The 25521-nt window shown below is 35.4% G+C and overlaps 1 protein-coding gene across 1 annotated transcript in view; it reads left to right on the forward strand.

The window, feature by feature from the left end:
• LOC127859719 (uncharacterized) overlaps positions 1-25521 on the forward strand; it is a 77413-nt gene that overhangs the window by 36901 nt on the left and 14991 nt on the right. The window contains exons 7-11 of the mRNA XM_052397226.1: positions 4310-4469; positions 6268-6351; positions 10946-11063; positions 17686-17825; positions 21727-21934. Of these exons, the coding sequence (XP_052253186.1) occupies positions 4310-4469; positions 6268-6351; positions 10946-11063; positions 17686-17825; positions 21727-21934 (710 nt within the window). The remainder of the gene's footprint in view (positions 1-4309; positions 4470-6267; positions 6352-10945; positions 11064-17685; positions 17826-21726; positions 21935-25521) is intronic.

Genomic DNA, 25521 nt, shown 5'->3' on the forward strand with positions numbered 1-25521 from the left:
ATAATAATGTTCTAATAATTAGGAAACTAGCGCAGCATAGTAACGGGGTTATGCACAACTGAAAGTAATGGTCACAAATCTAAAACTTTTATACTGAATAATTCAATAACGTTGGGGAACTGACAAAACAGTCTATGCTGCTTGGATTTTTTTAAGTGAAATTACCAAGATATTCATCTTTTGTTCGACCATTTAATGTTAAAAATCGGTTTCTTTGTAAGAAATGTGTAGGTTGTAGCCGAATCCATTTGCCGCTTTATCTATGTTCTTTCGAGTAACATTCATAGTTGATTCTAAAAATAGTCTCTAATCACATATTACAGCGTTGTCGATGTAATCTAAGTGTAATTCACACACAAATTCGAAATCATTTTTAACATAATCTGTTAGCTGTTTTGTTCGACTGTTCCAGTCACCAATAAAACATGCCCATATAATTGTGTCTACATGTATCTCTATAATTATCAATTTATAACTGGAAATCGGAAAACGGATCATCGTTTACATGTACAGATTTTTCAGGCGGTACATATACAGCACCGCACAGTATATCCCCAGTTTAAGATAATTGTTTAGAGATTTAAAACCTCGATACAAACGTACAACTTTACTGAATGAGGGTGAGATATTTACCGTAATTACTCTATGTTTTCAGACACTTAAAAATATTTTTTCGTGTCCGAAAACTTAGATACGAAAAATATTCACAAAATACAGGTGTCGGAAAACTTAGAGTCGAAAATTGAAGTGTCCGAAAATAGCGTCAATTGTATCAACGACTACCGTTAATAGCACATGCTTGTAAAATACCATGCCGTATAGTATAAATTACATTTATATATGTTTGCACTGCATTTTAAATATTTTTAAGCACGTGCTTAATTTACTTTACAGAAAGTTACAACACGGTCTTAGGTTGTACTTTGACCAACGAGTTCAAAGATGAGCATGTGATGTACCGATACTCGCTAGTATGAACATTAACGCAATAAAAAAACAAACTATGAATTCTTTGTTTGTTCCTTTTCAATAGCTGTTGTCTATTGAAATTATATGGAACACAAATATATACCCGGTAACATTAAACATACTGCTTCCTTAATACGGCATCAATTCAAATGCTATCGGGCGAACCCATTGTTTAGTACCTGTTTACAAGGTTATTTACCCAATAACGCAAATGTAATGGTCCGTTGCCCTCAGGCATGCACCTGCCTGGTTTTATGATGTTAATCTGGTTTTAAAATCCCATGATCGAAGTGTCATTAGATATCGAAAATAAGACCAAAATTTGGTAAAATAGCGCTGTAATATATACTGTCCGAAAACTTGTGTGTCCGAAAATTAAGAGTCACAATAAATAATTATTTTTGCTAATAAAGGGGTGTCCGAAAACTTAGAGTGTCCGAAAACATAGAGTAATTACAGTAATTATTTAATGTTTGACGGCGAGACAAATTCCACCTGATTTACGTACAGATAACTGTTTTCTGCTTTAAAAGTGCAATCATAATTACGGTAATTATTTAATGTTTGACGGCGAGACAAATTCCACCTGATTTACGTACAGATAACTGTTTTCTGCTTTAAAAGTGCAATTTCAAACCCATTTTTTTCTAAATTATCATTATCGTCAGTTTTGTTTCTTGCAAACCAATAAAGTCAAAACTGCATAGAAATGACTAAAACTGTGGACACATTGCTTTGATCTCAGTCCGAAAACATTTAACGTGATAAATTTTAATCATCTCACACAACGACTAACTGTAAAGAAGATTGGTTCTCTCCCAGTGCGTCGTATTGCACGGTTGAGTTAAGCTGGGAACATTACGTTTCGCTTGGCTCGAGTTGCTGGAGGATCTCGGACTGCTATGCAGGGGCGGTGGATAACGATGAATCACAATATTGCTCCCGATGCCTTTTTACTTATCCAGAGAGGATTGGGGCGAACGTTAAATCAGTGGTCTGCGCCTTTGCGGCGATTTAAAGATGTCACTGTTCAGAATTTCTTCTACGGTTTTATTGCGAAAATCAAAAGCCACTTTCGCTTGTTTTTTCCATGACGCAGATGATATTAGCTTAGGACAAGTTGTAAATATGGCTTGTTGAGAGCTGTTAACGATCATGGCTTTGGTGCTTCATCGACCCTGTGTTCAAATTGTACACCTTGTGTTCTATGTACTGATTATCATGCACTATGCGGAACTTAAGCGCATTTATAGGATCACCTATGTACTGTTTCATGATTGGCAGTAATCGTCGTCGGCGTTTCTCTATCTCTGGTGGAAACTGTTCATTTATGTTACAGCCTGACTTATTTATGTTACAGCCTGACTTATTTTGATTAAGAAAGATACCCGCTCTTAGAATCTTTTCACGATCACTGTATTTTTCAAATTTTGCTACTATCGGGCGGGGTAGATGTTTTTAGTTAAAGCCACCATTAATCCTATGTACACTTGCGAAGGTTATTGATGTGTATGTAATCATAAGTGTTAATAGACATATCGTTTTCTATTCGTTCTGTAAGATATCGTCGCAAAATTGTTTCACAATAGTCGTATACCGCGGTATTACTCGCTGTGTTTTCTGGTACTCTAACGCAAATAAGATTGGCCATAATGCTACGCCACAATAGTTTAGTTAAGTTAACTTGGATCATCTTATTTACATTTTCGAATGTTGATATTTGCTTCTCGATTTTATCAGTTTTGAATTTAAGTTCCGACCGTGTTTTTGATGTATTTATTTGTATTTATTTTGTGTGAATGGAACTCGTCCTCAATATCACTCAATGACTGACAGATTGCTTCGATTTCGTTCAGTCGTAAATTCATGGATGCATTTTCTCATTGCCATGCATGCACATCCACTAAGACAAGAGCCAGTTTGTTTTGTTCTGTATCAAGTTTGGATACATGCTTTTCTTTGGACTGAAGACGAGAATCCAACCTCTCGATCAGCAATATTAAAGCGGCATGGTCGTGCTGGTTTGTGTACATGCGGTATATCCTGTGAGTACTGCTAGATATAAGCCAATCAGTGGTTCCGTTTCAGATAATGGGCGCACTCAAACACGTCTTGTTTAACGTCCGCATCGCCCAATCCCCGCTTCTTAATTATAATCTTCGCGCTTGTCTAGGTATTGACCGTCTTAAGAGATGTTGATAATGTCAGTTGAGTCCGAACCGACGAGAGTGCGATCAAGAAAAAATCAAACTAGAGTTGTACGTAAGATACATGTTTTCGATAAAACTCCTAACGCAAGTTTAACGTCATGTCGCGCGAACACGGTTATGACCATGGCTTTAGACGGTATTTGACCATTGTCCCACTTAAATCAGCAAACGGGTGAAACCATCCGTACAATTTAGTTCATGAACATTATCCATACTTTCCAGAATGTATATAAGGTTTTATACATTGTTTAAACTTTTTAAAATTGTGTTATAATAGTTTATGCAAAATCCGTATATATATGCATGGTTTAAAGATATATTTATTATTAACGATAATTTAAAATCCCTTTCCGTTAATGAAAAACGAACAACAACAATGCTAAGAATAAAAAGATTTAAATAAAAAATAGTGTTTTTATAGTTATTTTTACTTTTTAACTGCCACTGTAAATATAATGTGATTGTATTACTTTCTTCTTTTACTTTGCATGTCATATAAACTATTTATTTGTTTGCACTAATAAGGACAATCAGTAAACGTATATCGTAAAGTTTATAATATTTCAAAACAACTTCTTCAAAATGCATATGATGTCGAAATGCCATTGCACGTTGTCATGCCTATAGTTGGTGTATTTGAGGTACTCTTTTTCGGTATAAGTATATTGATTTACATAAAGTTTTATTGAATTTATTTACATAACGTTTTATTGAATTGTATTTCGGCGTAATTTTTGTATTTCCTATGATATTATTTTGCAGTTGAAAGGCATTCATTTGAAATACTCGCAACTAGCAAATCTATTAAATGAATGCTATAAATTGAAATAATCACCTTATAAACTTCGCACCAATAAATATATAATAATGCAAGCGTAGCGCCATTTACGTATTGTTTAAATAAATGAAAAACATATTATCGTAGACGTTAAATTTTAAGTTGCCTTTGATATTATTGCTTTTTTGAAAAAATGATAAAAAATTAAGATACAGTAGTTGTTGATGACTATGCTGAGTATAGCGTTGTTGATATTTTATAGTTATGTTCACTTTCATTGTGATAATGACATTGTGGCCATTGCTTTATTGTCACACATAATTTAAAACGTTCTATGAACTTTTTTATTGAGGTGGACGTTGAACCCAGTTAATGTTCAAAGTGACGGTAACACAACGGCTAGCCCTTTATCTGGTGATGTTGATGGCAATTCAAGTTCTCCTCGCTTTGCTGTTGGCGACTTGGTGCAGATCAGAAATGAACGGGAGTTTTTCGAAGACGATGACAATGGGGTGAGTTAACATTTGAAAAAACACTCAACAACATTGATTAATTAAAACAGATATCTAAACAATGTACACAAGAGCAAGTGTTTGACATGATTTGAGGATATTATGTTCATATGTTTGAGGGAGATAGCTTCGGAACGACAAATCGTTGGTTTATGCCGCAATAACCAACACAAAGCCGTAACTCATTTAGATGTTATCGCGAATGTATATAACTTGGCTAAATAATACGAAAATTATTTTAATATATACATCGCCTTTTTTGCCACGATACCGTTAGGGCTCGAACGCGTCCAACAATTTCTTCTGGTCAGATCGGCGGGTCAAATTAAAAAAAAAACGTAGAATTTCGAGTCACTGGAGCATGCTACAATTTATGACGTTTACAGCATGTTGTTGAACATCTTTTTTAGTATTGTACGGCACTAAGGTCATTCTTTTAACACCATTTACTGGTTAGAACAATAACAAACGCGAAAATGTTGCAAGTTATGAACCTAAAATAAAGCTTTTCTTACTTTAGCTTGAAGGCAAGGGACTTCATAACTATTTTTCGCTTTAAATGCCGTTTCAAGTTTGAAGCTGATATAGATTTTGCAGACAGGTTTAGCTTCAGAAATTCGCCATTTGGTTGTTGTTGTTTTTTTCCATTTATCTCAATGCCATACATCGACCTACATGCGTTTGGTGCGTGTATTCTCTTAATTTGGAAAATAAAAAAATGCAAAACTGATCGAAAAGACATTTTGACTGCACCTTCTTTAGATCTATCTACATATTTAGAACAAATAAACCCTTATATTGCCTTATGTTAATTCTCGCTATGTCCCGGTATCGTTGAACAAAAGCATTAAGCCGGATATGCGGGTAATTTTTCGACCCGCAAATTCGATGTGTTTTCGGGATCCGTTTCAGCCATAATGTCCGTGACAGCAAAACATCTAAATAATTCTTGATGACTTCGGCTTTATAAATTAACATCGAGCAAATAATCCAAGTGTTTTCATATAGATTGTCAAACATAGTAATGTTATTATGGTAGTAAATAAAACAAAATTTCAAAATAATTGCCGAATTAATCAAACTTAAATATGTATATATAAATTATTAAACTAATGTTATTTTACTGCTATTTTATGATACATTAACTATTTTGTTAAACAATTTGCTAGATCGCTCGTTTATGCAGTTGTATTTTACGACATTATTTATTGGAATTTCCGGAACTACTTACACAACATTTAGATCCGCCCATGGTTTGTTGCATAATTACCCACACTAATCTTCCGGGTTGTGTTAAAATTCAGAAATATTGTTCGACTAAGTGTGGAATATGGCGCTAATAACGGAAGATTATGATTTATGATGTGTAAGAACCAAACAACCATCAGAACGATAAACTGTTCGTTATTGCAGCGATAACCAACATTAATCCGGAAATTACTTCGATTCTTCGCGTCGGTAACAAGGAACACGCCGATACTAATTGATTGTATCGCGCCCATCACGGATCAGCACGGAGCTGCTAATGATGAAGACGATGCACGCACGGACAAATACGTCGAAAACACGGTGGATACACAGACTATCATTTTAGAACTCCGAATAACACGGACGATGTCTGATAGAAAGGATGCTTACAAGGACTTTCGTAGTGTAAACACGTTTAAAATACGGAGTATCACGGAGGAAGACGGAATATTAATAATTATGACGGATGGTCATATTAAAACAGGCGACGTATTATAGAACCGCGTGCGGGATTCTTGCGCATTGCTTTCTATATCTAGACACTTTAAAGGTGCAGCCTCCAGAGACGATGACGTCCATTGTGCTGTCTTGCATCTGCATACAGAATCTGAGACAGCGCTATGGAAATGAGCGTGTAAGTGTCGCTGACTAGGAGGACAACTATCGCAATATCATAATAGGTCAATTGCGAAACGACAACCCGCTCATAGATCGGGTGACGAAGCTTTCTGCCAACTCAACCACAAAGGCATCACAAAACAAATGCGAATAGCTTTGTGCCGCTTCAGCTCATTACGACAGTATATGAACATTGTAACGAAATATCATATTGACACGTAATGCCATTTAGTCGAGTTGAGCAATATTATGTGGACTTACTTTTTATGAAAAAAAGAAGCGAGTATCATTTGATAATAATATGTGCAAGATTCTGTTATGTGTTATGACTATACACTGACTATGTTATGCAAGAAAGTGTTATATAAAAAAATCTCATTACATTGTGCACACAAGAGCATTCGATATTACATCTTTGAGATCCGATTGCAGAATAATGGGATTACCGAAAATCAATCTGCTTTTGTACAAGTTATTATCCGTTCGGTACAGGTCTTGTTTTCTCCGTATCGCTACCGTGTTTGTCCGTTTCGTTGTCGTAAAGGTCCGGGACGTTCCGTTTAAAGGCCGTGTTGGTCCGTATTTATCCGGTGCAATCCTTGTTTGTGCCGTCTTTGTATGAAATAGAGCGCTGCTCTGCCGGGACAGTCCGTGTGGGGACCATGTTGATAGCGTGTTGATGCCATGTTCGTCCGTGTGGATGCCGTGTTGTCAACGGGGTGATAATATATTGAAGACAGTCGACGCTCAAAATCCTCAAAAGTTCACAGGTCTCCCGGATTGTCCCGGATCTTGATAAGTGGGCGGGAGGGTGGAGTTCTGGGATGATCCGGGACTGCCGTGACCATCCGCGCTCTCCTGGGATTGGGTCTTAAACGAAATTAAGATCAATACACTTGTTTGAAAAATCAAGCTTAACAATTGACATATGCAAAGTGTAAGGAGGGTTAAGTCAGCTTCGATATATCAGACTTGCGATTTTTTCGACATGCATTGTTCTTGTTTAGCTATTTAAACAATGATTATTTCATCGTATTACTGATGCATACAAACGTTCTATGAATGTAGTATGAAACATTACAAAGTTCAGAATCGCAACCTCTAAATGTTGTATCATCAGGATTATTTGATACATATTTAGTTAAACAGTCAAATAAGCATTTCAATATGTTGTTTATTGTGTGAAATCCATAATTCCAACGTCTAAGATATCTCAGCGTATTACCTGTGTAAGTCGAGTGTAAGTCAAATTTTGGTCAGCGTATTCTTTACAAAGTGTGGTTATGGTATGGGTATATAGGTAAACTGAACAAATGTATTAATTGTTTTTCATAGTGTCAGATCAACGACGCTATATAAAATTTCTAAATTGCATAATTCCCTAACAGATTTAAAATTTAAAGCAAGATATCGACGTATATCACTGATTTGGAACGTGTATCTATCGAAACCGTAGTTTGCCCTGTCCGCTGTTTATCCGTCTGTCCGTCTGTCCGTATATCGGATTTTAATTTTCAGTCGGTTGAAGATGATTCACAACCTGACTTTTCTATGATAGCTGATGCGGCTGATAGAACGAACGGTACTTCTCGTGCAGCTTAAGGTTGCACTTTTTGTAGGGGGATGATTAGAAACTGAGTGCACTTCTTGGGTCACTTCTTTTCTTCCCAGATCTTCTGTAATAATGCCGTCATTACTGAAGTTGTTGCCCCTTGACCGTGCTCGATCAGCTCGGTAGAGGCGTTTTTTACTACCGTAGATGTTTCTACATTCAAACTTTGCACTGCCTCCTCCACCTCTGCCTTTAGTATGGACGGAATGGTGTAATCCGCTTCTGGTCTAGTATCGCTCTGAAGGTGACTGAGATCTGGTTGAAACGGGTAGCATTATTCCGTGCACCTGTTTAGGACTGCGGAAATCTCGATTAATAGGTTATCGTCAGTGTCTGGCATAGCCAAGGCATTGGGCAGACTGGTCTTCTTGAGGATCTTGAGGGTGCTGACGGACTTATTACTGCTGCCTGTGGTCATCTCTTTTAATGCTGATATATTGCCCCTCAATCCACTCCTCCTTTGACTCTTGTATCGTCATCCTTACCTCTCTGTTTTCTGCCATTCTGTCCTAGATCCAGGCTGGTGTACTTATAATGCATGAGCTCTATTTTTTTGTCGCAGATGTCAATGATCTCGGTCATCACTGTTGATGTTTTATATATCTTCTCTCTATCAAGAACTTCTGCGGCCGATGAAAGCATGATTTAATTGATAATGTTGGTGTCGATATAATTGTCTTGTATGTTCAGGGCTGCAGACCTGTTACCTATCTGCTCTTGAAATGCCTCTGCTATATCTGGATCATTCAGTTTCTCAAATCCGATCCGAGTGTTCTTGGTGATGCACCTGTTCTTTAAGTTAAACTTCAGTTTGATCGGGGCTGCAGAAAGTTATGGTTGCTACCGATGTCTGTGCCAGGAAACGTTCTTGTGATTGCCTTGTTGATTTTGTTCTAGAACCCTAAGAAATTGATCTTGATGTGTACTTGCCCGTTTGGAGCATACCAGGTTGCTGTTATGGACAGTTTGTTTGGCGTGTTCTACTGAACTAAAGAAGTATCAGCCTTCTTTTATTGGTCTTTGCTATACCAATTCTACATACTGTCCCTGACCAGTCTTTGTAGGCATATGGTTCAGCCTTGCGTTCTAATCACCGAGGACAATGAGGATGTCTTTGCTTTCGACATTTACTCTGACTCTGCTTTGCTCTATGATTCGCTCTGACACTTTATAAAACTGTTCGATCCCCTCGTCTACATAGTCTGATTATTATGCGTAGAGCTGTATGGTGGTGCTGTTGTGAGTTCTCGCCCAGGTACGGACCAAGATAAGCCTGCTGGAGACTCTGTTGCAACTGATGACGCTGTTGATTACCTCTTTAATATCGATTAAAGCAAACTCGTGGGATGTTTAGAATACTTCCTCTGAACAATAGTTTGAGCTTTTTGACTGTTGATGTTTCTCCGTAGCCCAGCCACCTTACCTCGCTACGCTATTCCTTTGATGTCTGTTCGGTAGCTCTTTAGCTCTTGCGTCAGTTCTTGGATCTGTCCGTACGCTTGTAGTTTTGTCACGTTCCATTTTGCTAAGAATGGTCCCTTTGTTGCTATTTCTGTTCAGATGGATTGAGTAAATCCTCGCGGCGCCCGTCTCCTCTTCAAGAACTTGCAGCTTATCGTTAGAAACATGCAATAACACAAACTCCGTTTTGCCCACCAGAAGAGGCGGTTACAAGGGTGTGCATGGGTTAAGGTCCTGGAACCAGAAGTGAGAGTTGAGTAGCAGGTGAGAACCAGTTGTGCCCGTCCTACCGATGGAGCTTCTGCCACACGACAATGCATTATTTCTACGCAGAACACCCTCCTTCACTCTCTCTCTCTGTCTCACCATCAATTGCTTTTAACGTGGAAAATAATACAATGTATTTAACTAACATGTTCACGGAAATGGACAGTTTAAAAGCAAGTACAAGAAGCATAACTTATACACATATATATACATATATATAATTTATTCATTTATTTTTTATTTATATTAATATAGAAGCAATTGAAATCAAACATCATATTTATGTGGACATTACAAAAACAATAAAATAACAAAATGCATGACACAGTGACAAAGAATTAGCGTTTTTGTTATTATTTCTTTTGGAGCGTTGTGTTTTTTTTATTGAAGAGAATCTTGCATGTGTTCATATCTTGATTAGACGCAATGAAGGGAAGAGCGGAAAACAAATATATATATAGGAATATCGAAATTTTTGTTCTTTGCTAAATTAATGTGTTTCTTTGGGTAAACTAACACTTAGGGGATCTTCCGGTTTCCATCATATAAAGATGATCGCATTCTCTAATAAAATTTAATACCATATCAAGTTACATGTTGTTGCACATTTATTTGACTAGTTTATGAAGATTCTCAAATTCGGCGTCAAGCTGTGCTTGTTTGTCGAGCAAGATGATCGATCTTACGAATTAAACATCTGTTTGATTACTGATTTGCTAAAATTATTATATCGAATTAAATTTTTGTTTTTGTTTCTAATCTTTCGAATTGTTTTACTGAAAATATATGTACACGATAGCAATATACGATCTCCGTACGAGTCTAGTTTTATGAAGATTAATGTACGTGTTAGAAAACAACAGAAAATAACTTGTGTAAAGTATGTATGTAAATAATTAAATGTATTTACGTAATTACGGAATTCAATCTGCTTAATTACTTATTTGCTTAAATTATAATCTTAAATTACCAATATTTGCGTTTCTGATATTGCGATTGTTTTATTGGAAATGTTAGTACAATATAGCAATTTACGAACTCAGTATAAATCCAGTAGTATGAAGAATAATGTACGTTCTATAATAAAACAAAAAAGAACTGTGGTACAATCTACTAGTGACTACAAGAGTAAACTGGTAAATTTCGCTTCCCGATGATATATTTATACAGTAATGCAAATGTTTATTTATAATGACAACATCTATCGTAAAATGTATATACAGCTAAGACGTTAGATCAACTTTACTCATACGGCGTTGTTCTTTTTCAGACCATTGGTAAAATTGGTTACATAGTGCAGGTGGATGAAGAGGATAATAGACTGAAGATCCATTTGCATGATGATTGGGGGTGGTACAAGCCGGAAGCAGTCACGTTGTTTACGGGAGGTAATTACAACCTTTTGTCGAACTTTATTTAAATGCATTGATAATGTTAACAGAACGAGGGTGGGTAGCATTTCAGATCAGTGCCCTTCATCACCAGGCAAAGGTGTCGAGTGCTTGTCTTTTAACTGTCAATATTATAATCCATTTCAAAAGTCCGCTTCATAAATTTCAAACGTCTGCATGTACTGCCATATAATTTCAGATTATTACACGCTATCGCTACGCTTTGTACTAAACATGAACGCTTGTTTATTCTTAAGCGGAAGTGTTTTTTTTAAGATTCACTCGTACCTTTTAAATACGTTAACTTAAAAAATGGTCGTCTGCTTAATTCATTGCAGCGGAAAACGATGATGCTAATTTTCTTTATGTAAGCGCATGTACTGTAATAGTTAACGTACACATAAGTGTTGAATTCTCTTTTAGGATAAAAATTTACAAAAATTGTTTAAGCAAGCGAATAAATAAAAGTGTACGTATAACTTCATCACAAGCACTAGAAATATAGCAACATATTTTTCAATTTTTATTATAATCCGTATCTAGTTGGCGTTCATTTAATCCAATACTTAGTTTGGCAAACACTACTAGACACAAACAGCTATGATAGAGCCTGCAGAGATGCTCAATTCGATCACAACGTACTGTTCGTGATGAGCTGACGGTTTTCTGACCATAATTTTAACGTTGTTTAAATGTAAAAAAGTCGTAAAATGTATATTTCTTAAAATGTTAACAGTCCGATCATAAAATAAGAAGCAAAAGATATCTCGTAATACATCAAATGATATTCATATTTATTTTTTCTATGTAAATTCGTTCCCTTCGTTTCTGGGCGGCACTTCGACAAATGCCATCACACATTTGTTTGTCTTAAACACAGCGTTTTAGTGGACAAGTAGTGAAGCATCATTCAACAATAGTATACTATATAAACTAGCGCAACTGAAAATCTCTTTGGAAATCAAAGTGAATCAATATGTTCAAAAGAAAAATAGCAATTAGATCTTCTCTGTTACAAATATGTTTAATACAATTAAAGCAAAATAAACATCTATAAAACAAGGTTGTTGGCAAATGTATCATCCAAACAACAGTTTCAATTATAGACTTGATTAGAGTAACACACCAAACTAAAACGCGAATGAGATAACATTGTATATGGGCGCTTGTTGGTTTTAAGTATTTTACTAATTCTAATACAATTTATATGTTTTTGACTTAACCATATATATACATTTATTATTTTAAATGCATATTCTAATTAAACTATCTTATAAAAATTGGTACGCAGTATTGCCGTGCTTTTTTCAAAATCAAATGGAATCATACAACTAAAACATTTCTTTTTGAAGAGTATGCACTTTAAATATTTCGTTTTGAATTGTGTATGGTATGCAAAAAAGGCCTCATGTCATTTGAGACCAGCATGCGCGCAGCCTGGCAAGGAGCTACCCTGTCCGTCAAAAAGTCACGGATGCGCGGGCTGGTATGGGCTACGCTGGCCGCGTATGATATAATATAAAATTTGGCATAACGCGAATCATATATTTAAGTCCCATATAATATTATTTCAGAGCCATTACATCTAGTATAGCTTCCCCACTTTGTTCCTCTTGAGAGCGAGTTTGACCATTCGCTTCTTATATGATTATCCACTTATTACACTAATATTAGTGGTTATTGTTAATACTATTTCGTGGACAAATATTTTTTCATCAAACATATACTATTCAATGCATTCAATAATTAAGAATGCATAATTGGTTTAAATAATTAAAAAACACACTCTTAACCGCAAAGCACAAAGCAGATACATGACTTGTAATACTCCGTTGCTATCTTTAGAATTTTGACATAAACCTAACCCTATATATTCTGATAGAAGAATGATAGTCATGGGTCATGGGCTATTTATTCCTACTTGTTCCACCTTCAAAAAAATAGTTATCGCCTCATTTTAAATGTAAACGCAAACACGATCAATTAATTCCTTTAAATTAAAAATGGGCCTCCGATGTCACGCTCATAACTTGTTTTTGTACTAACAGTAAACACAGTTATAATATTTACCCATTTATCTTAAAAGAAACAGAAAGCTTATATTTCGTGAAATATCTCTGTCATTAGCGAATGCGATGTTAGGATTTATTCATTCGAGTCTGCAGGCGGGAAATGTTACCATCACTATTTCGGCCATTGACAGGTTAGCCATTGATGAGAGGCGTCGAATAGGCGCCATTTAACAGGTTATATCGCGACACAAGTAAAACAATAACAGGCGTGATAATTACCTCTACTTTGTAATTTTTTGACACCCTTCACAACGACTGGTTTGGATTATCTGACATATAAGTGAGATCAAGAAAAAAGACCTTATAGACAACTGAAACAAAGAAAAAGTGTTTCCAATCCATGCATAGCTTCGACATATTTTTTCAAATCTAAAAATGAAGAAAACATAGAATTGGCAAAAACTGTCAATTTGGACAAGTAAACAAAATACGTTTTTCTTTCTTAAAGATCTTCGTCCGTTAAACTGTTAGTAAGCTCATCCGCCCGTCCTTCTGTCCTTAACAGTTTCGTGTCAATCCGATATATCCTAATACTTAAATAGATTTTCACGACACTCATATTTTCATTTCTCCTAAAGCTTCTACATGTTTGCGGTTAAATATTCGTGAACACACTAATTAAAATAAATATTCATTTTCAACAGCGATGGAACGTTCACGATAATTTCGTGATTTGATTATTAGCTTGTTTACGCTTTATGTTGTTTTTACTGTGCCGATAATGTTTCCGGATAATGGAAATGAGTCCGCAATGCGACCGGCTTACCACCGTTTTGAATTGTCTCACGCGAATATATTTATATATAAATTTGCATCTGAGGTTTACTCATGATTGTGTAGAAATTTCATACACCGATGCAATACAGAATCAAAGTACTGATAGCACTGGTGTGACAATGCTTTTGAAGAGAATGGATATAATACATCAATTTAAGTTTATCTATATCACCACAATTGTGTATGTTGATACGAATTTTGGGTACGATAAAAAATTTGGTACGAAAAAAATTTGGGTACGAAACATTTTTGGTACAAAAAAAGTTTAGGGGTACGGGGAAGTAGTACCCGTGGGTAACTTGACCCTTTGAGCGAAACTGGGAAGCGGGTCACATTCTTGTTCATTAAGTATGGCAATACCTTCATGATGATATCGAAAGTAGGTATGAGCACATAGCCGGACCAGGTGAGCTCAATCCTAAGAGGACTTGACTATCCGAGTTCGCCCAGGAACATATGGATAAGTTAACTAATCAAAGCGATATGACCTTATATATGTGTATGCTGAAATCTAACAATCGAACGAAATATCAAACATTGTATGTACACTTAGATGGTTGTGTAATTTCTGTTAGAATATCGTATTGAATATGTAAATTTAAAATGATTGTGCCCGTACTTGAGTTTGTTGCCTTGTTTTAGTCTATGCGCGCCTAGGCTGCACCCAGTGTGCGTATTTGTGTTTTTCCAAGGTAATGAGTTACCTCTGCGCTGAGGCTGCATAATGTTGGGACCCGGAGTGTGTCCAGCACTCCTACTTTATAAGATTAGATTGACGACAGTTGGGACGAATTTTGAATGACAGCTACGATTTCCAGACATTTGTTTTGTACTGAAATACTTTTTAATTTGTTATATGGTCTTATGCTGCGGGGGGATAGGATTATCCGAAAAAAAAACCTGTCCGGAATGTTAATTACAATCAGACCAAATATAACATTGCGCCGGGAGCGGGAATCGAACCGGTGTCGTAAAGGTGAAAAAGCGAACGTCCTTACCACTGCGCTAGCCGGACGGACAATTACGCAAAGAAATGTTGTTTAATCTATATATCTCATAGCAGTGCAGCGTTTACAATTTGCAGGTTCAAAATTGTTCGCATTCTTTAGTTTTTTTTATCACGTTAAAAGTTAATTTTACATGTTTTCATTCTCAATTTATTTACAAAATCGAGAACAAATTTCAAACAAAATAGAGAAAATATATAGTTGTTTCATTGGTCCATGAAAATAAAATGGATGTAAAATTACTAATTTAAAATTAACGTTCTGATACACTTATTGAATCTGTTTCCCCAGGATATGCTGTTCTATTAATATTAATATAATAAAAATCGAGCTGTCTCAATCGGACTGGCTCGGTCTTTTAAATAGGTCGCCATTGTGAAGATTTTTTCACTGGTATGATAACTTAGACGATGCTTTGCAGCATCGTCAAAAAGGTTATTATATTTGTATAACGATAACAAAATGACTATATAAGCTATAATGTTCACAATCAAAATTCCGTAACAGACTTCTGTAAGCTTGCGTTTGAATCTTGTTTAAGTGCCGGTTTATTTTAATCTAGCACCATTTCGTTTCCATTCGCGTTAATATATGATGTCATTTTGCTAGTGACGAATGAAAAACAGCGCCATTAAGATTCGCAATAAACAACATTTGGTGTCATTCTACAACTTGTTATCGATAAATAGTACGGCCATGAATAATGGCGTTTTAAATTAATTTAATTTAATAACTAATGGATTTACCAGGAAATGAAAGAAGTCAAGTTAGAGGATTATTAAAACCGAAAGAAGCGTTGACGTGAAAATATAGGGAATGGTATTGAAGTAATATTTTAACTACATACTGTTATTTTGAGTGCCGATCAATAACACAGTTTTGGTTTATTTTTCATTCGTTTACATTAAAAATCATTCTATAATATTAGACACAACAACCAGAACTTGCCGCTCTGAATTGATGGCACCTTGCGAATCAAATGTATGCCTTTTGTATTAAGAATTTGTTTCATTGTTAATATAGGCTTAGATGTATGTTTTCATGCATGAAGAGTTAACTTCAGTGAACTTTACCGTCAATGTTAGAGCCCACTTATGGCAAGCGCTTCGACGCATAATCCCAAGAAATTAGGTTTCTCATGAGAACCTAGGTTTTCAAATGAGAACCTAGGTTCTTGTGAAAACCTAGGATACCAAACGAGAACGTAAGTTCTCAGAATGAGATCCTAGGTTCTCATGAGAACCTAGGTTCTCATGAGAACCTAAGTTCTATGTGTCTATGAGAACCTAGGTTCTCATGAAAAACATAGTTTCTGATGAGAACCTAGAGTTCTCAAGCGTAAACTAAGTTTTTCAAATGAGAACCTAGGTTCTCATGAAAACCTAGGTTCTCATGAAAACCTAGGTTCTCATGAGAAACCTGGTTTCTTGGGATTTTATAAACCTAGTTTCTCATGAGTACCTAGGTTCTCATGAGAAACCTAGTTTCTAGGGATTATGCGTCGAACCGCTTGCCTTTATTAACCTCCAGTTGTCTCCCATTGCTTGGTACACGCTGGCGGCATATTAGTAGAGGGATAAGCAATAGACGTGAAACAGAGAATGTTACTCCCCAAGAACATTTTTTGAACAATGTTCAGACAATGCTAAGTAATATTAAACGAACCCTGTAGGAAACTTCTCGAGGAATGAAATTAGTAAAGTAATCGGCCGACATTGGTCTTAACACGTTAATAAAAAAATAAACTGTTTATGAAATACATCTTTAATTGTAAATATTATTTTGAGACTAAAAATTGAAACAAATTCAGATCCATCGTTACATAATACATTTTTACAGCATTAAATGAGTATCAGATATTCAGTTCCCTTTTTCGGGCCTGAAACGACTGTACGGTACAGTTTTCTATTTTAAGTATGTCTGTGATATAGTAAGCACTCATTATGGTATAAATAAATGTTTTATCTCTATTGATAATGTGAAATAATGTATTATTCAATCGTAAGATATCGGCAACACTGAGAGAAAAACTTATGCACTAAAGACTTTGCAAACATATTTCAATAACTTGAGATATCTGCAAAAATAAAGTACTTAACGACGTGTTTTCATTCTGTCCAGCCCGTGTGTAATCATATGTGAATCCCATAAATCCTGCGCCCTGAATAATATGTGTCCCGTATTCCAAAGGAGTAAGTTTACGCCGTCCGACGCGTAATTCTGAAAACCTAGGTTCTCATGAGAACCTAGGTTTTCAGAGAACCTAGGTTCTCAGAGAACCTAGGTTTTCAGAGAACCTAGGTTTTCAGATATCCTAGGTTCTCAGAGAACCTAGGTTCTCAGATATCCTAGGTTCTCAGAGAACCTAGGTTCTCAGAGAACTTAGGTTCTCATGAGAACCTAGGTTCTCTGAAAACCTAGGTTCTCAGAGAAACTAGGTTCACAGAGAACCTATGGTTCCCAAATGAAAACCACGGATATGGCAAGCAGTTCGACGCATAATCCCAAGAAACTAGGTTTTTCATGAGAACATAGGTTCTCATTCTGAAAACCTAGGTTCTCATTTGAAAACTTGGGTTCTTGAAGCCATGTGCAATCTTCAAGCGAGAATCTAAGTTCTCATTCTGAGAACCTAGGTTCTCATGAGAAACCTAGTTTCTTGGGATTATGCGTCGAACCGCTTGCCATACCCACTGGTATTTTATTTGCAATCATATTTGTTACCTGAGAATGTAATGTCTTACTAGATACGCACTTTTTTAGAGCGTTTCATTGCCATTTTGAAGACACACTTCGAGATTTACAAGCCTTCAGATAAGAATGACGAGCTTGTACAGGCTGTTATGAGAGGCGATGCTAATGATGTCTACGCGATCATCCGCCAGGCTTACAAGGATTTCAGAGTAAGATACACCTAAAAATAAACTCATAAATTCTCGTCAATATCCCCGCTTTATTCATTTAAATTTATACAAACTAGAGATCGTCGCATCGTCGGTCTAGCAAAAATACAGAATTGAGATAACGCAGTATGTTGTGAAATACTTTTATTTGAATAATAACGAAATTTTACGTCTTGACATTACCACCAAGAGAGTGTGAGAAACGCTTGCCATGGTCATTATGATTTCTAACTACAAACAGTGTTAAAATACAGGAATGTCGCGCGCGTCCGTTGATACCCTCCATTTAATTACACAGCATAATCAGAATGTTGTTATACATGCTATGCCTATAGAGAAATACGTTGTCGATTAGATTATTTTTATAATAACGTTTCACGCTTGTTAATTTGCCTGACATTATAATTATATTATTTAACACGCGCGCAGGGGTTAAAAACAAAAGAAGATTATGCCGTAGATAACACGCGCTCACATGAACTATACATGTGCGCAATAAACACACGTGCGCACGTGTTCAACAATATTTAGAAGAGTCCATTTTTGCCAGGGTAGATATCATCTTCAAAAAAGATATCATGTAAAGTTGGCCGATGGAATTTTATTTAAGTATTAACCGATAAGTTACTTAATTAAATCATCATATTAATGGAACATTTGATTCCGATTTCAACACCGCAACATATGTATGTATTAATCGCAAGTGTTGTATTCGTTAGCACGCACCACAGGCATCAGTCGTTATATCGCGAAAAGCGTGTTTTACGGATATATATAACCCTTTAATTAACGGGAAATATCGACGGTTGCGGCGGTATATATATCGACAATTTTGTTTATCCCATTATTTCATTTAAATAGCAATAAAGCGTGTAACATATATGCTCGAAAAGAGGTAATATCCATGGATTTAATACACATAAAAATTTAGGGGGAACACACTGATTTGCCCCTTTGCAATTTACTAAATTATTTCGTTTCCGAATTATATTAGCGCTGTAACATTATTTTGTATTTATTTGTTATCCTTAAAGGCTCCGTGCACATACGAGTTCACGTTCTGTAATCTCATTATTGTGTACTTCCAAATAGAGATTAGTTGTTAAAACATTCAGTGTACTTACTTAAATAAATGTTGGTAAATTATGCAGTTGTAACTCGTTTAAAGTATGGTATAAAAAGAGTACAACCTGGATATGGTGTGCCATGGCCCACACAGGCAATTTCTGGAGGCAATGGACATTTGTCTGAAGCTCTCGGACTTTTTCGCCGATACGTGGTCCATTATAGCTATCAAGTTGCCTTGTATGATTGCATTGATTTTTTCCATGACGACGATCCATCATTGGTTTTTATTTGTTGAGTACTTAAGAGTTGTGTCTTGCTCTTTCGTGTTGTGTCGAACTATTTGGCAAGTTGCACCTAGTGATAAATAAAGGACCACGTGCAATCCTCAAGATTTTTTAAAGCGATTTTTGCCGAAGCTTCATTTTGTTTAAATAGTAATTTAAAATAAACTTGGTTATTTATTAATGCGTCTGATATATTTTTGAAACCTGATTATTTCTGAAAATGTATTGTGTTCAAATAACTTGGCGATTGTTCTCATTTACCTTTAAAGATGAAATTTTAATCTAAAATAAATTAAATAATGAAACCATTTGTTGCGTTATTACATTTCACAAACAGGGATTATATGTAATTACGTTTTCCTCTTGTCCTTCTCTCCTTCTTTCCAGTCAGTTAGTCCTATATTGAGCCTATCTACAACTAAGTTATTTCTAGTTATTGTTCCAGATCCAGGTGTGAAATATGTCAAGGTCGCCAAAATCAATTTCAAAAAGGGATTTTGATTGAGAATATCTACTCTTTTCAAATTCTCTGCTAACAATGTGTCATGCAAATGGTATATCGACGTCCAATACGGTATTATATTTCAAAAGAATGTATCATTTGTATGTATTTACAAGTTGAAAGACGATTATTCTCGCATTTACGACCTCTCAAGTAAATATGCATTATTAAGTTTATACAATATTTTCCCAGGGGACACTTTGCGGGCGGTAGAAAATCAACAGTTGTAATGAACTCGTAATGAATGAAATGTACATGAAATACCGTTCTACCCATGCATCGATGGCGTGTGCGTGTGTGGGTCCGCTCTATAATCGCGTCAAGTTTCATAGAACAAATTTTAAAATATTCGAATTAGAAATACAAGAAATACAGATTTACATGTATTGACGGGGCTGCTTAAATGCCCAATATGACTGGCTCTTTCTAAAGTAAAAACTAACTGGTCTACTTGACGCGGTCAATAAGCTACGCATTACAATGCGCTAACAGGGCATGGTTTGATTGATGTGAAGTCTGAAGGGAGGAAAATTGTGTAGACTGTTTTTGACTACGCGAATCGCGTGCATAACGCAACGAAAAATCTTAAAACAGACATTTAAACAAACACCATCTTAAACATATAAACAATATTTATTTATGAAAATCTTTATAAATTCACGTTTAACATATACTGAAAAGCTACCAGTATTAATTATGATAAAAATCATTGTGTGTTCCGATTCCTTTGAACGATTACGGATATCTTTTTTGTTTTGTTTTTGTTTTGACAACTTCGCAAGGGCGTACGAGCTCAATTAAAATTCTGAATAAGGTGAACAAGGTTACAGTGTTCAACTAACGATAATTACCACGGGACACGTGTTTCACATCGAAAATGACTTTAGCCTTACCAAGACAGAAAATGTCCGTACCCATTCAGAAAGTAGGATCGCTTTCAGATTTATATCCACTGTTATTTTTTCCCTTTCCCATTTAAATTCTTTTTTTAATAATTGTTCAATCTCCAAGATTTTGTGAGATTCATTCGTTCGTTCAATTTCGCTTCACAAAGGCAGCATTTGAAACGAATCAGCAAAGAAATATAAAACACATTTTAAAAGACCGATTATTATTGGAAGATCGGCAAACGAAAGCCAATAACACCGCTCGTTTAAAAATCCTCAGACAGACTCTACCAGTGTGATATGAGGAGAGATTTCGCGGGTCGCGAATTTTTCTGGTCGCTTATGAAATACGCCCGCAGAATCGGTCGTACGATTTTTTAAAGAATTTGACCCCTGGACAAACCGATTCGCGAAATAAATACACTGAGTTAGGGGTGTGTGATTGTCAACGATTGATAGCTTTAATCGACTTTTGCAACTAATTAGCCTGATGATCAATAGTATCGAATTCAGCTCAATTGACCTAAAAACTTCTCGATCGCTAGACGGACTCAATGTCGAATGCTACTCAGCTACTAGTTAGATGTTCTGATGTTTACAAATACGTCTGAAGTTATGAACACATTTGCTGCCCTAATGATCGACAGCTTCCGACGCGTTTGCAAAGTCATATAAAAACACACTATAAACATAGAAAATAAACATGCGAACAGTTTACATCGCAACGAGTTTTGATATAACAAATGTTTCACATTTGTCTACAACAGTGAAACGAGCATTTGTTTAATGAAATATAAACATCCGATTCAATAACAGTTTTCACTTAGTAAAATAATCACTTAAACGATAAAAAAAGCGATTCAATTTTACCAAGAAAACTAGAAATGAGAAACAATGCCCATCAAATTCGTAAATGTGGTTACAACTGTAAACTGCTTGTTCAGTTGTCTTTATGCATTATCACATATATAACATATCATCATACGGCAAGGTTTAATACAATGATGGTGAAAATATGTGATCGAAAGCCTTTAAATATTTTGTGTTACTTTGATATATGATATACAAAAGCATCACGTGTATGTGTGGTGTGTTCTACAACGATGATGGTAAATATCGAATACATTAGTATACAATTATTGTACCATGTATGATTAAAGGTCGTTGAACGCGTCTGTGAATACGAACTAACCACGGCAATCGATGATTTTGAAGACAAGGAGAATAAAGAACGTTATTTGAATCCACACCACCACCTATTCGTCTTAGTGGAAGACTCTACGCTCAACAAATTCGGTGGAGAAATTGAGTTTCGAGCTATTCTAGAAAAACGAATTTCGTCCGAAATACTCCGATCAAGGATTAAAGGTTTGAAGTTATACTCAAACTGTATTTATGTTTATAATGTTAACATAAAATGTCTTCAGGCATATTTTGTATGTTAACGGAATTACAAATACTCGTTTAAGACGATTTATTACCGATTCCAAATAACAGATAGCCTTTACATATTATGAACATTTTTAACATTTTGAGTGGTCATTATTTTTTTATAGATTAAGAAAATACAGCTTGGGACAGTGCATACATCATTGCCATTGTTATTTACACATACTAGTATACGAAACTGTTTATACATACATTATAGGTCAATTTTCTTAACATTTGAAGATCAAACATTCCCTTTAGTTTTTTTGACAACTTTGCACGAGCATTTTAAATACGGTAATACATTTTGTTTCCCAATCGATGGCATTACATCACGACATTTTTATTTAGCAGCACTTTTTTATGCCTATGCATAACACAAAGGATTTTTGAATAAAACATAATATAATATTTTTCTATATTTTTGTGAATCATGCCCAACGAAAAATAATAGTGTCAACAATCATTATTGCGCTTGCATTCCATTGTTTTAACAGGATAGCTAAGTCGACAAATAATGAGCTAACATCCGCTTCATAATGCGAGTGTTTGATATCTAACTTGGTTGTACATAAATCTAGATGAGATCGAAACTTGTAGATAAGTCGTTAAAGATTACCCGGTCAGCGCCAAGGGTGATATTTTGAAACTTTCTTAGACACTTTGTATTTAACTATTTAGATTTTTTTTTATGATTCAATGATGATTGTCTTTGCATGTTATACAATTTAAACCTCAGAATGTATATTGTCAAGAAACTTTAGAAACATATGATAATAACAGTTGTCGTATTTGGTTTAAGAAATCTTGTATAATACCTAAAAAATGATTCTTATTTAGACACGTAAATAAGACACTGTGTAGCACATTTCTTAGTTTTAGCTTAAAGCCTCATAAATAATTAAAATCAACGAATATTTCCTAGAATATTTTGTAAAATTTATGTTAACCAATAACAAATGAGTTTCTAAAAGCAATAGCCACAATGTAAACAATGTTAAATATGCATCCTGATTAGCCAATTCAACCTTTTAAGCACCACCTACAGCACAGGTAGCCTATTTTACAAGTTCAGTACATACGTTGGAAAATACATCATACTTAGCCAATTTAGCAATTTTAGCAGCCTTTTCAGCCTATTTGCCATATTGAGCAAGTTTGGTACATAGGTTGAAAAAATTAATTATTCTTTTTAGCATATTGTGGAGTGTTTTCCGCCTATTAAACCAATTTTTTAGTTTAGTACATGTATTGAAAACTACATATTATGTAGTATATTTAATCTGTTAAACAGTATTACCTACTTATTTATTATATCTAAAAAGTATTTAAATAGGTTGAAACACGCATCCTATTGAAACTATTTAGAAACATATTCAGTCTATTTAGCTTTTAAGAACTCTTGTTAAATATGTTGAAACATACATCATCTCTAGCCTGTAAAGCAGCCTATTAGCCTTAATACGCCTTTTCCGAAAGTTTATTAAATTAGTTTGAACGGACATCATATTAAGCTTTTTAAGGACATATAACATCATAACTCATGATCAACCTATTTTGCCTTTATAGCAAAATTTAAATAGGATAAAATATACAGCCTATTAAGCAGGATATTTACAAGCCAATTGCGTTATTACCACAACGAGTTTGTTTGCACCTTTAAGGGACCCTTTCGAACAAACAAGAGTTATCCAACCCGGAAGCGACCTACTGCATGCTCACTTCCCGTCTGCTGCTTGTCGGACTGACCTAGTTTCGGTACGGGGTTTTAATAAGGGTCGGCATCACATGCATCCTACTTAGCGTATTATGCGCTATTAACATTGCGAGTGGCTATGCGCCTTTAAGGGCTGCTTTTGGACAAAAATAGTTATCCTGCGAAAGCGACCTAGTGTACGTTTATCTCACGTCGGCCGCCTGTCGGCTCAGGGTTGTAATTAAGGTCGGCGTCACATACATCCTATTAAGCGTATTATGCGCAATTTACTTGACGAGTGGATATGCACGTTTAAGGGCCGCTTTCGGACAAACAAGATTTGATTTTTATAAATGATCAAAAGGAACTAGTTTACAGGTTGATATTTTAACAATATTCTGAACGCGTGTCACACATGATAAAGTATAGAACAAAATAGTGTACGTACAGCAGAGGAGCAAAAAAACTTTCGAAAATAAAGAATATGCTGCCGTTTTATAAATGTAAATTTTGTTTAAGGAATAGACTTATAAAATTAATTGGCTTTTATCATTATAATTGATGTCGCATGTGGTATTAGGTTACGTAAGTTTAGGGTAACTTACTGGCAATAATGCAACAGCTCTCTAGCTAGGAAATATGAGTAAAAGAAAACACATATAATCTGAGTACATTTTACAGTACATGTCAAATAATGTACACGTTCAAATCTTATTATTAACAGTGGTCTTATTGCTGTTGTTCATTTGAAGAATCATTATGACAAATACATTAACTTTACAGTTTTCAAGCACTGATATAAGTGCGGATCGCAATTACATTTTAATGTATGTGAATTACAATCATTAGTGTATTGTTTTTATTATTCGGCGTTGCTGTTTAACCCAAAGTTTCACCTTAAATGACCTTTACAGAACGCCAGCAGACCCGCATGTCTACACTTCATTTATTCCGTTGGCTGGTGAGAGCATAATACCCGAAAACATTTGCAACATCACCGCGTCTTTGAAGTATAGGATGTAACACTGCTCAGTTTTAAGATGATGCGAACTAATTTCTGCCCCAGTTAGAATTACGCTGTGCTTCCCCCAAGACTTACAGAGTCGATGATGGGTCAGTAAATCGTCGGGAAAAGACGGAATGTACTATCAATAAAGCGTTATGTTCACAACATATCATTGCTTTAAATATAAAATTTTAAGGGAAAGAAATGACTGAAAACCTATCGGAAAACAATTTGATTTGATGATTTTAAATGTTTTGATACTAAAAACGATGATTTTGTTTTCCGTAAACCGCTCGGGTATTTCCATCCCCTATTTTGGTTGCGACGTCAACTTGACATAACGCGCATGACACGGACACTCGTCCATTGTTATTACTGATTGGAGCTTGAATACTTCGCGCTTAACGTCAACTTTGACAATCAATATCGAGATATTTTGTAAGTTTTGTGTTAAGTTTTAAAATCTGACCAACAGTGACTTAATTCCGTCTCACACAAGTACGGTTCAACAGAAAATTCTTCACAGTCACTATCATATTCCATTTTAATAAATTGTTCTTACAAAACTTGCGTGAAGTTTCACATCAAAAGCCGTTTTTAATTATTCCGGTTTGTTATTGCGGGCGAATGAACACGGGTCAAACCTACGTCACTACGTGTTTGGATGAAAATGGCGAGTAGATCGGAATGTGAGAAAATTTCTCGACTTTGTCATACACTTCAACACCGTTATTTCGAAGTCGTCGGGACCGTTAAAAAAAACTTCGGATTAACGATAATTCGAAATAAACATTTGACGGAAGACTTTTTTTAATTCTGTTAAAA

The sequence above is a fragment of the Dreissena polymorpha genome, chromosome 15 (assembly GCF_020536995.1).
Source record: "Dreissena polymorpha isolate Duluth1 chromosome 15, UMN_Dpol_1.0, whole genome shotgun sequence".
Taxonomy (NCBI): Eukaryota; Metazoa; Mollusca; class Bivalvia; order Myida; family Dreissenidae; genus Dreissena; species Dreissena polymorpha.